General features: G+C 36.9%; 2 protein-coding genes across 7 annotated transcripts in view; one reads left to right on the top strand and one right to left on the bottom strand.

Annotated features, from left to right (window-relative positions):
• PIGF (phosphatidylinositol glycan anchor biosynthesis class F) overlaps positions 1 to 4,861 on the bottom strand; it is a 43,520-nt gene extending 38,659 nt beyond the window's left edge. For 2 of the 6 annotated variants that reach the window (XM_070932351.1, XM_070932345.1), the window contains exons 1-3: positions 4,692 to 4,782; positions 3,124 to 3,374; positions 1,666 to 1,757 (exon numbers count right to left, since the gene is read on the bottom strand). In XM_070932351.1, coding sequence (XP_070788452.1) covers positions 1,666 to 1,757; positions 3,124 to 3,351 — 320 coding nt within the window. In that variant the 5' untranslated portion in view covers positions 3,352 to 3,374; positions 4,692 to 4,782. The other 4 variants (XM_070932348.1, XM_070932350.1, XM_070932347.1 and 1 more) reach the window with 4 other exon arrangements.
• Positions 4,862 to 4,922: 61 nt separating this feature from the next.
• CRIPT (CXXC repeat containing interactor of PDZ3 domain) lies at positions 4,923 to 11,859 on the top strand. The gene is made up of 5 exons (XM_070948278.1): positions 4,923 to 5,082; positions 7,411 to 7,476; positions 9,088 to 9,142; positions 9,822 to 9,925; positions 10,043 to 11,859. The coding sequence occupies exons 1-5, from the start codon at positions 5,067 to 5,069 to the stop codon at positions 10,105 to 10,107; spliced, it is 306 nt and encodes a 101-aa protein (XP_070804379.1). The 5' UTR covers positions 4,923 to 5,066; the 3' UTR covers positions 10,108 to 11,859.
• Positions 11,860 to 13,182: the final 1,323 nt, after the last annotated feature.

Below are 13,182 nucleotides of genomic sequence, written 5' to 3'. Positions count from 1 at the left end.
CTCCCTAATTCACAAGAGTGATAACTATCAACTCAAGCATATTTTAACCTGTCAATCTGGACCAGATGTTTTGGCTATGTCTGAGAAATGAAAAGTATAAAAATATATATACTTGATGGATTCGATGTTTGAAATACAATTTATGAGATAATATTTTTAAAGTTCACGTTAAGGGCATTGGTGGTTTGCAGATTAAAGAACTGGAACATCTAATAATATTTTAAGATGTAAAATTTGTTTTAGTGGATGTAAAATTAAAATAGATTCATCAAAAAATCTTAGTTCACATTTACTGAATTGTGAATGGATTTGAAAAGATTGACATATTTTCTCTGTTGACAACAGAAAAAAATGAGGTGTTATTGACTCATAATTTGATCTTGTGAATGAAGGACATGCTTTAGAAATAACATTTTAATGTACATAAACAGCTTTATAGGGAAATTGTTTAATTATTAAAGAAGTTAATTAAAATCAAACTTGGGGTTTATTCTACCTTATCTTTTAATTTTTAGAAAGTAGTCCCTAACATCCTACTTAATTCAACTGTGGCATTTGGCCTAGAAAAAGTTGTGTATCGCCGTCACCCAAAATGAAGATCTAAACAAATCTGAATAGAGATTTATCCATGTTTACCAAATTTGAATACCATAGCAGGCTATAATGAATTCAAAATAAGAGCAAATGCCTCTGATCTCCTTCTGAATTCATAATCTGGGGCATGTGTGATAATGTGACATCCAAACAAAAAGAGTGTCTGATTCTGAAGCAGTTTATACCTCTTATATAAAAATTGAGTTTTTGCAATTCTGAAACTTCCACATGGTGATTGTCACACATCTCAAAAGTGTTTTTCTCAATTTATTACTTTGCTATAATACTGTGATCATCAGTAGTGATTTGAAGAAGGAACACCTTTGGAATATTTTGCCTCAGAACACATCAAAAATTACCATCTTTGCTGTAATGCTGACATTTGGATGATCATGTATGAAAAAAAAATCACCCCACGATCCTGATTTTTTTCTTATTTAAAATAGTTCAATATTGTTGTTCTTTTACTACAGTACATAGTTTTCAGTGATTAAGGACCAGGCTAGAAATCAGGAAACTGATTTTAGTTTCACCTTAGACATGAAAAATAGTTGGATGACTTTGAACCAATCACTCTCTTTTTCTAGTCCATCAGTTCCTTGTCCCACATGCCTGTATGGTCAACCTATTTGGGCCAGAATTGATTGGCTGCTGCTATTTGAGATCCATGGTAATTTTACTAAATGTCATCTGATCCATAATTTATCCTCTTTCTCATTATCTTGTCTAACTTTGACTGCACATTCTTTCTTAGAATTATTGCCCTCTTTACTTCAGCAGTGAACTATCATCTTTATTTATTATTGAGACTAGGGAAACAAAATTGTCAAAAACTTTTTTTTTGTTTAAGATCAACTCTAAGTTCACTAAACAGATAGGTCATATCATTTTTTACTTCATCATTAATATTTAATATTATCCCAGAACTACATATCTAAAAGCAAATCCACATTACCTTTTACCACTAGAGGGTCCTATGTGGGACACTATAAATCCAGACTGATTCATAGTTCAATTTTCTAAAATTTAACTTTATGATTTACCAGGTGGAATTGTAAGAGACATACTTACTCTAGTAATGGTGCTCCATAAAGAACAATAATTCCATGGAAGAGGATACAAGATATGAAGAAGTATACACAGCATTTTACAAATCTTGTTGCCTTTTAAAAAGAATGAATATAATGCCATCAATATGCATACTTTTTTTATAGAAGACAACCTTTTGTACCATAAAGTACATGATTAGTTATACTTAAATTAAAACCCTTGTAAACCTTTTCTAGATCATTAACACTGAACTAATATTTGGGTTTTTACAGTCTCTTGATAGCAGAACCAAAACTGAGAATGACTACTGTATCCTCTACTCCCTTTCTGCCTGACTCTCCTCCCATCCCCATCCTGAAGCCTTCTAGGCAGGAAAATATATCGCTTCAACTGAAACAAAATACCCAGATTGAAATCCTTTTAAGTCACATTTATTTTCATGCAGAGGTTTAATAATGTGGTTCAATCTCTTGTTGAAACTGGTAAAATTTAAATACTATCATCTGAATTAGTTTTACACCATATTGAATATTGTGATACTCTCAAAGTTAGGAAGATGCTCCTATAGGGGATATTGTATTGTAGTTTCATAGCTGATTCAATATGTCTGAAATAGACTTACAAGCTAAGGATACTTTTGCAAGCAAATTTCACAAAATCAGTCAGTGTCCTAAACAGTTTTATTACAGTTCTTCTGTATCATAATAATACATCATAACTTCTAGAAAGCTCTTATGTTTAATTCTGGGGTTTTTTTTTGTAAGCTCCACAACAATATTCTGATTACTACACTGTTGCAAGATAAATCTATACACAAGCTATACAATGGACAAGGTTACACATGTGGGCTTGGAAAATTTCCCATAAGAGTGCACTATCATAGCTCCCAGAAAATGCCAGGAAAACTACCTAACCTGTTTAGGTTTGTTGCCATCTTTGAGAAATATGACTAGAGTCCTTTTAACACTAGAATTTAGTTTTATTTGATATGCAATTTTGCTTGATTATGATAGGATTCTTTTAAAACTTTAAATGCAATCTAACATGGACTTTTATAAAATTCAAAGTTTTATAAGATTATATCACAACAACTCAAATATTGTCCTATAGTCAAAATACTGAAAAATATACTCAAATAATAGCAAGGTATATCTCATTATTCAAAGGGGGGAAAATCAGCTTCCTTAAAGCAGAAATATTAAGAGAGCATTTAATTACTTACAGAATATTTTAGAGTTTTAGTTGAGAGAGAAATGGTATGGAATAATGCTGAAGTCATGGAGTTTTGAGTTTTATTGTGACTGCAACCATAAAGTTCCTAAAGAGCTGAAAGCATGCAATCATTCATTCAATTTTACTTTCATGTGATCTTCCATGTAGCATTGGAACAATAGAACATTATTGAGAATCAAAAAATGTCAAATAAAAAAGCTATCCATGCCTCATACCAACAGTTAATTTTTATGAAACATAACATACCTTGTGGGCAAGAGAATATCTTCTTGTAGATAAATATGGCTTAAAAACCATATGTACAATTATATTTATAATACCAACACTTGCTGAACAGATGCATAGCCATATCAAGTGTGTGTCCAGAATTGAGAAATTCTTCCAGAACAAAGAAGGAACAATAGTAGTTACAATAACAGAAAAGATACAGATGACATTAGCAGTCAGCAGTCTCTTTATTTCTGTATCTTTCATGTTGTCTTATTTTTAATTTCCACCTGTGGAGAAGCAAATTAAGGCATTTATATTAATATTGGTAGTGAAGGCAATTGTCCTTTGTATAAAAGATAATGCATTCCTACAGAAATGAAATGGGTTTACAGCAGGGGTGTCAAACTTGCGGCCCGTGGGCCGGATGCATCACGTGCTGGCCCCGCCCCAACCCAGTTTAGCTAAGAGAAAAAAAGTCCCGATACATCACATGACACCGCCGTGACAACGCAAGTTTGATACCCCTTGTTTATAGCATAGAAAATTTTCCTACAGTAACTTTTAGGCACATGAAAAAACAAGCAAGCTCCAAAGTTATAATTTGTTGTATGAAAGAAAATAAAAATATTTAAAATAGTTGATAAAAATGGTTTTTAAGACCTTCAACATACTTCCATTTAAGAAGATGCCACTCCAAAGTAATGACTCCAGGTCTTTCCAACTTCTCCTATGCGCTGGGTTGGTTTAGTTGCAAACACCTTAATTCCAAACGAAGAGAACTGGAAGTAGCGATACCTCCTCTTTTACTCTCAGAAAAAGAATGTATCTCTCTGTCTGAACCACTGTTCAGATCTGATCTCCTTCCAAGCAACCTGCACCATTGAAGAATGGAGCCTAACAGATACACCCATAGATACAGGTAGACCTCAGTGACAGTTACAACAGTTCGCTTAGTGACCGTTCAAAGTTACAACGGCACTGAAAAAAGTGACTTATGACCATTTTTCGCACTTATGACTGTTGTAGCATCCCCGTTGCCACATGGTTTACATTTGGATGCTTGACAATTGACTCACGTTTACGACGGTTGCAGTGTCCTGTAGACACATGATCACCTTTTGCGACCTTCTGATGAGCAACATCCATGGGGACACCAGATTCACTAATTTAACAACTGAAGTGATTCACTTAACGAACGTGGCACGGGAAGTCGTAAAACGGTGCCAAGTTCACTTAAGAAATGTCTCATTTAGCAACATATATTTTGAGCTCAACTGTGGTCGTAAGTTGCGGACTACCCGTACAGGTGAATTATTCACAAGGGAGCACCGAAAGGTACTTGCAATAAGTTTTTTAAACAAACCAAGTTTAAATGAGCTATTTTTCCTACCATCGATAGGACGGGGTGAAAATGTGCAAGGGACTTGTAATCAACAGAAGACCACTAAGGACGTAAGTCTTTCCCAGTTTCCCTTCCTTCACCTGCGTGCGGGCTTTTAGGAGGCTGCTATCCGGAAAAATATCGAGGCAGGCGGTGGCAGGGTGGCCCCTATAGGACAGGCAGGAGACAAGGTTTCCGAGGCAACGGCGCCGATCCAGCTTACCTGCCGTTTCCCAAGGGCTTTCGTTTCGCAAATACGTCACACTCCCACCCAGAAACAACCGCCGCGCTCCTACGGCGCGCGACTGGCCGCACTCCAATCCCCCCCCCGCCCCCTCCCGCAGACTCTTACGTCATGACTACTTCCGTACAGCAATCCATCGGCCGGTTGGCGAAGGCGCTCTCACGCCCTGGACGTCACGAGGAAACCGGAAACGGAAATGGGGAGGCTCACGGAGGTTCGGCCGTGGAACGTTGTTGTTGTTGTGGTGGTAGTGGGGAGGCTCGAGCCTCTCTCGGCTGGCTGACGGTTTCAACTCCCCCCCCCACACACACAACCTCTCCCGCCGGTTTCGGTTGGGTGTTTTAGGCCTTCGCCATGGTGTGCGAGAAGTGTGAGTTGAAGGGACGGGTGAGGGTGGGAGAACGCGCGGTGTAAAGTGAGAAGGCTCATTTAACAACAGTAAATGCAGGGTTCTTTTTTGGGGGGGGCTCTTCCTCAGAGAGTAAAATTCGGCTTGCCCGACGCTTCTAGTTTTGGTCCCACGATTGTCCTTCAAGGAACGATTACTTCCCCCTCCCCCCGGTAAGGAAGTCTAGTTATATGTCTGAAGGAGTCGGGACCTAGTGTGTTTAGATCAGTTGTTGTTCAGTCGCTAGGTTGTATCCGACTCTTAGCGATCCTATGGACACGACACACACAGAGAGTCCTCCACTGTCTCCCGGGGTTTGCCCAAATTCAGGTTCATTGCGTCGGTGACCTAACGCAGGTCGCAGGTAAGGCGACCTTACCTAACGCAGAGACTCAGATCAGTGCCACAGGCAAAATCAAAGGGCTGCCTGTTCTAAAGAGAAAAGTCTTAAAAGCTGCCAAGTTTGAAGACCTCTGGTTTAATGGGATTGAGGTGTCTGTGAATACACCTGCGTCAGATTATTATGTTTGGAGGTATTGAATCAGGTGTACAGTACCCATATTACTATGCGTATACTATGAATGAGGGCTCAGAGCACTTAAAAATGATTTAAAGGAGCAAGTATCTTGAGGTTGCTGTTTATTGGATGTTTTGATCCCCCAAATAGTGAATACTGTAAAGTTTTCAGTAAATCCTAGCAATGATGGCTGTTCTGAAAATCACTGGTAAGAAAACGCCTAGAACAGTGATGGCTAACCTCTTTGCCGTTGTGTGCCAAAAGCGGGGGGAGCATGGGGGGGGCGCACGTGCCCACACCTATAATTCAATGCGCCCTGCCCCCCACACACGACCTCCCCATGCTCCCCCGCTTTTGGCACGCGATGGCATGGTGGGCCCAGTAGGCCCGTTTTTCACCCTCCCCAGGCTCCAGAGGCTTTTCTGGAGCCTGGGGAGAGCGAAAATGGCCTTCTCCACCCCCCAGTGGCCCTCCGAAGGCCAGAAACAGCCTGTTTCCCGACTTCCAATGGGCCCGGAAGGCCCGAAAATCAGGTGGCCGGTGTGCACATGCGTGCTGGAGCTGAGCTAGGGTAACGCTCACGTGCCTACAGATATGGCTCCGTGTGCCACCTGTGGCACGCGTGCCATAGGTTCACCAACATGGGCCTAGAATGTATTGATCAAATACAAGAGTAGGAGAGGTTTGCTGTGCTATAGTTTTTTTGTCAGCTTTTGGGATTATTACAGAATTCATAATGCAGATGGGAAAAAGAGAACTGAACCTGCAAGATACCAGCTGAGTTCATTTCAAAACCAAGATTCAGGATTATCAATACACCTTTTCATAACCCAAAGAATTGTGTATAGGGTTTACAGTTTTACCATTCTTACAACTTGACTACACAAAAGTTATGATAACTAGATAATTATACTGTAGTGACTAAGATTCTTTTCTCAAAATTTTTAATATTAATGTTATTAATATATAATAAGATCTGCATAAAAAAAACCTAGATCCCAAACTATTGTTGTTTACATATACACTAGATAAGCCATGACCTGTCGGGTCATCTTTTCAGAAATATTGCTTTGCTAGAATCTTCAATGCCTTCCAACAATGGCAGAGCTTCTAATGTACTACTTCACAGGAAAAATACTTACAAATTCAGGGAGATATTCAGAGATGTATTTGCCTTGAAAATAGCCTATGTCGAATTATAAAGCACAGCCAAACATCAGAAGTTGACCACATTAAAAATGTTTTATAAAATTTGCCAAATTTCAACTCCATGAGAGTCATGGGTTCCAGATTTTGGATCCAAGCTGGTTTGTGGTATCTTGCTTCAAAAATTGATATCCTACTATGCAAACATGAAAGTTTTAGTAGTAAATAGATAATTACTGTTTAATTTGATATAATTCAGTGGCAGTGGTGGGTTTCAACCGGTGTAACAACCGCTTTGCTTTGCACACACACTGTTTATAGTAATTTGTAAGTAATTCCTACTGTGTTTAGAAGGATCAGTACCTCACAACTTTAAAAACATGTATTGGCATCAAAACTCATTAAATCCCAAAGGGCAATTTCTAGAGTCAGAGGATAGATTTTATAGATTCCATGCATCTTCAGTGGTTTCCAATTTTCCTAGAGTTATAGTTATAGAAAAAATAAGTTACATGGAATGCGGTACTTCGTATTACTAATATTTGTATTATCAGTTCTGTGAAATGATATCACCTGAACATACTGTGCTGTTGTAATCTATTATATTATCATAATTTTTATTTTGTCTTTTCAATGCTACTCCATAGGTGAAAGAAAACTTGGTACAGTAATTACACCTGATACCTGGAAAGATGGTGCAAGAAACACAACAGGTATTCTTAAATATCACAAAAACTGCTATCTATTTTTGATTATTTCTCATTTCTTGATCAAGAAAGTGTGTAGGAAATGCCAGTAGAAAAAAACTGCAGATCTTCATGTCAAGCTGAATGTTCCTTAATGTCTATAATCCTACACCTCAACAATCACATGTCTTTTACCTTTGTTCATAAATATAAAATTCTGAAATAACTTCATAGTCCAATTATTATTAAGCAGTAAGCAATCAAAACCTGGAACTGCCATGTGTAATATATAAACTAGTTTTCTTTCTAGCATGTGAACATTATGGGCACCTTTGTAAATTAATCTTTCTTGAAAATAAGTACTGGTGCTAAAAACCTTTACGACTTGACAATTGGAAAATGAATGAACTTTATATGGTTGAACTGAACATGCAACATGACTGAACTTTATAAAGTTTAAAAGGCTCAGTACTTCTACCTGGATCATTGTAGGATATTTAGTATTCCAGTTGTGGTCAAAATCTGGCTTCTTTAAAGCAACCAAATCACACCATAATATAGTATATCTTGGACCTCCAACAATGCTTTGATACTTTTCTGAACTGCCCTGAGAAAAAGCAGAACCAGGGCTTATATATTTTTGGCCCAGGAAATTGCAAGTCAAAGAAAGAAAAAGAAAAAGGCTGATACAATTACAGCATGATGTTGGAATATTTCAATATTCCAGCAGCTTGACTTATTATTATCCCTGCCTACTAGGTAAATATAAACAATTTGGTTTATTAGGTCACATGTTCCTGTCTGATTTTTCCACCTGTCACCACTCAGCCATGAATATTGAGAATGTTTTGAAGGGCATGTTATTGGGGGATCTCAGACTATTGGCAGTGAATGCAGCTTTTATGTGTAATGGGGATAATGGGGATATAACCACCACAATATAATCGTATATAATTTAGATCTGCATTAGACTTCTATTGATTTAAGTAGTTGTACAAACATTTAAGTATTGATAGCAATATTACATGTCCCATGATGCAGACATTCTTAATCAGATTAGATTAGGGAAATCTGTTGAATATCCTGATTTTAGTTAAATATTTTCCTGTTTTGAAGTAGTTTTTAAAGGAATGTGACTCCCCTGCAGTTCTGTTTTGATCTTTAGCAGTGTACACTTTCTGTTTTGGCTGTTCAAATTGCTAAAGAGAACGGGATCTACTGAGATTAGCAGAGAAAAATCAATCACAGAAATTATTAAATTGTGGAAGGAAGATGAATGCAAAATATATCCAGTGATATGTCACACAGTGGAATCAAAACCAAATTCCGTCAGTTCATATACATTTTTAAAACTTAAGAGAAAAGATTTGTGGACTTATATGGACGTAGAAGAAAGGCAAAATCCCACTGTATTTGTAGAAGTCTACTTAACTAGATAGGTCTCACAAGTAGTTAGGTGGTAGTAAAAACTGAAAGGGACATGATTAAGATGTGGTTGGGGAAAAAAATTCAGCATTTTCAGAACGTCTTGTTCAACTGCTCATTTTCATGTTTATTGTTGGGTATTCTAGGCATCATTTTTCTTTTTAATGGCTTCAACTTTAATTTGGTTTCAAAATTATATCTTTTTATTTATAGAAAGTGGTGGGAGAAAATTAAATGAAAACAAGGCATTGACATCAAAAAAGGCAAGGTAAATAAAATCTTTATTCACTTACCAAATGAGTCACATGCTGGAAAAATTGTTAACTTGCTTATTCATTCTTCTGAATTTTAGTCTTTTTCATATTTCCACATATAGTCACTCCTACTTCCTCCAGCCTAGAGTTGGCATAGAAGTTTTTTCCCACTGCACTGTACTTTTAGCAACTGTAATTCTTTACCAATATCACTACATCCTGAAGAGCAATGGCTAGATCAGTGTTTTTCAATTTGGCAACTTTCAGATGTGTGGACTTCAACTCTCAGAATTCCCTGAAGCCCATCTTACAGTTGCCAAATTTAAAAACTCTGGGGTAGATCATGGTAATTTTGTAAGGCACTGGACAAGTAAATAAAAGACTGGGAAATTATCATGCATATGTCATACGGTCTGATTTAGCCTAGGTAGAAGAGAAAAGGTATAAGAAAAAACATGGACACATGAATAATGTATATATATTATGTTGTGCATATATATAGTCATAGTTCAAAATGGCAAATTACATTTTGATCGTTTTATGCAACTGCAACACATAAACTCTCTTGGGTCATTTATTAACTTTCTTGGAGGATTTGTGTCCACCTCCCTCTACCCCCATTTACTGCAAATATATGAAAGTAAATAAAAATTATTTTGATAAAAGCTAATTCACTTTTTTTTATCTTCTCAGATTTGATCCTTACGGCAAAAACAAATTTGCAATATGCCGGATTTGTAAAAGTTCAGTTCATCAGCCAGGGTCTCATTACTGCCAGGGATGTGCATACAAAAAAGGTGAGATATTTGCCGTAAACGCAGTTTCTTCCTTTTAAAGTGTATTTGGTTACTGAGAAATAAGTTATACTGGATGATCAAAAGTAATTTCAGTATTCCTGTGCTTTTTATTAACAGGTATCTGTGCAATGTGTGGAAAGAAAGTCTTGGATACAAAAAACTACAAGCAAACATCAGTTTAATTATTGTGATTTTTTTTTAAATTGACCCACTTTGAACTTTGAAGCAATTGCTAAACATCATCATTACTGATAATACAATGACAGACTTCTAGAGAACTTGCATGGGATAATTGTGCTATCTTAGATCTAAGTTTTAATCTGCATTAATGGCTATATTTGGAGTAAGAAATATTTGTTCACCATAATTATTTTAGAAAAACTTAAAAGTGTAGCAGATAATTTAACTTTCCTAACAACTAAGCTACTCTTACATCAAGGATTTCTGAACATAGCAACAAACTCTCAATAAAATTGGCATATGATGATTTATAGGATAATTGAATATTTAATACTATGTAATTTTGGCAATCCAACTACAGCAATAGGCAGTTCTTCCATTCATTTGTGTTACATACTTAGAATTGTTTGCAACAAAGGCTTTCAATGCATCTGGCAAACAACAATACATGAGCATTGAATGTCATTCTGTTGGATTGGTTGCACATAAATTACTGTACCTTGGTTGATAACTGTTTTTACTTAAATTGACATCATTTTTAATGTTAAATTTTTAGTGGCTTAAATTTAAGGTAGCATTAATATTTTTAAAATAAATATCTAGCTTGATAGTGTACAATTACTATAGAGGTATTACTTGTTAAAGAGAAAGAATGCAGAGTTCTTAATTTGTTGTGCACATATTTTGGATTTTATTTTGTTAGTCTCTTATACGTATTTCTACAATATTTGATGGTTAATATGTTGTTTGTGCATTTTTATCTGTGTTGCAAAAAACAAGCAACAGTTTTTAATTGGAGAGGGAATTACATTGGCCTGTGGACTACATGACTGAACTGGATAGAGTTGTATCGGTTTGATTCTTTTCTGCCAAATTGTAGATGTAATGTCAGAATTTTAAAGAAATGATTAAAAGGGGGCAATCAACATAATTCCAATCATGTTTAATTAATAACTTTTATGAAGTTGAAAATTTTATTGTGATAGTATTCAGTTTGATTGTTTTGAGGCTCTATCCTAGTGCCCATATCTGGCTTTTAATTTTCACATACACCAATGGCTCTGAGGCCAACAAAATGCTACTTTGAGTTGAGTATCTTAAAAATGGATAAGCCATATGAATACTCTATTCACTTTGATCCCAATAACTGCACCATAGGATATAATTGTCAATCATAATGTGATAAAATATCCCCCGCACACCCATATGAGCTGCATTCAATACCAAACCTATGGGATTCCCTCATCCCCAACCAATACCTTGTTAAGAAAATATTTACAGCAAGCAGAATTGACTCTGAATAGCAATAGCGGGAAGAATCAGACAGTAAACCAAATTGTTTATTTTTACAGACAATATCTCAAAAATAGTATAACCAGTGTACCAACCTAGTAGGAAGTGATAAATGTTACAAAGATGGGTTCATTAAAACATTCCAGTATCATTTTATTTATTTATTTGTATCCCTTTATTATTCATTTTAGAAATAACTCAAGGTGGAGAACATATCCAACACACCTCCCTTCTCCTGTTTTCTCCACAGCAGCCACCCTGTAGGTTTGTTGGCTGAGAAAAAATGCCTGGCCCAAAGTCACCTACCCAATTTATTCTGTGCCTTTTTCAATTTTCCTTGTCTTTGAAATGTAAGAAGCCAAAAGCATATAGGCTTTTGGTCAAGGCTGCCCAACTGGGACATGAGTCCAATGTATATTATTTTACTGTTTTTATGCTAATAAATTTATATTGCATCTTCAGTGTGATTTGGTTACTTTAAGTGAGCCTGGTTTTGGCCGCAACACCTATACATATATATTTACTAGCTGGATACCCGTGTTTCGCTACAAAACTATGTGATCAGGCTTGATAAATTGACACTTAAAAGCTTGAAAATTAATGAGTAGTTAAAAAAGGCACTGTATTATTTCGTTAGAGACAGTAAGATAAGTTTCTGTTACAGATTAAAACATTATTGTAAGTCTTAACAACAATAAAATAGATGGCCTTAAGCCCTTTAATCCCACCAGCAACCATGGATTTTTTGTCTACGTAGCCAGGCTAATAACTTGCATAGCATAGACTTTCAATTCCTCCCTCAGATGAATTGCTCAGGACCTCCCTGTAAACAATATTCCTGGTTTTGCTCTCTGGTTGGAGGATGACCAGACTGTCAGGTGAACTGACTCTGGAGCATGCCGCATACAACTGGCCATGGGAGAAACAGTCACTCCTCAGATGCACACAAGCCACTTTCAAAGTCTATTCCTGTGCCTTATTGATGGTGATGGCGTAGCACACCTTAACAGGAAATTGTAGACGTTTGAACTCGAAGTAGTAGTCTGATGGGATCAGAGGAATTCGGGGTATGTAAACAGTTTCTCCCTGATTGACGCCTGTGAAAATCGTGGCTTCAATTATGTCTTTGTACAGAGTCTTTGTTGGCTGAGTCATTTGTTGGAGTGAAAATAGCTTTTTCCCTCAGCCATGAAGCACAATCCACTCCAGCCTGATGAATGTTGGGGTATATTCTGTCAATTAAGCTGCTCAGATCTCTCACTATCGCAAAGGTTACTTGGAATAGTTATTCTTCCCTCTTCCAAAAGCTTGCCATCAACAATATCAAGTAATAAGTTAGAAAACTCTTCTGCCTTCAAATCACATTGAAGGTAGACCCGCATGTTAACTCTCAAGGACAGAACTTTGACATTAGGCCATAAGATGGATGACTTGAGACAGACCTTGATGTCATCTGCACATGTTCCTCGTGGCACAACAGGCAACGTCTGTCTGAAGTCACCAGCCAAAAGCACCTTAACTCCACCCATAAGATAGTTGCTGCCCCTAATGTCCTGGAGCGTCCTGTTTAGAGGCTCAATACCTATGCAGGAGAAATTCAGTTCACAATCTGTTGGCTCAGTGGTGGTCAGTGATTGAAATGCATAAGGGAATATCTCTCCTGCCGCCTTGAGTTTGGAAACAGTTCCATAGGTGGAAGGCGTAGACATTTTGGTGAGGTAGCAACATTTAGTACTGTAAGGAGCCCCAGACCGCTCCTGAGTGAAGAAGTGTAATGTCTGCCA

The sequence above is a fragment of the Pituophis catenifer genome, unplaced genomic scaffold (genome assembly GCF_029215685.1).
Source record: "Pituophis catenifer annectens isolate HBS135680 unplaced genomic scaffold, rPitCat1.0.hap2 SCAF_1, whole genome shotgun sequence".
Lineage (NCBI taxonomy): Eukaryota > Metazoa > Chordata > Lepidosauria > Squamata > Colubridae > Pituophis > Pituophis catenifer.
The sequence above is the reverse complement of the archived record's forward strand: the minus strand, read 5'-3'. Positions and strand labels throughout refer to the sequence as shown.

What these genes read in the sequence shown, in the direction of transcription:
- CRIPT (XM_070948278.1), top strand. An exon ending in TTGACATCAAAAAAGGCAAG is followed by an intron (nt 9,143 to 9,821) that starts GTAAATAAAATC and finishes TTATCTTCTCAG; the next exon opens with ATTTGATCCTTACGGCAAAA. An exon ending in GGGATGTGCATACAAAAAAG is followed by an intron (nt 9,926 to 10,042) that starts GTGAGATATTTG and finishes TTTTATTAACAG; the next exon opens with GTATCTGTGCAATGTGTGGA.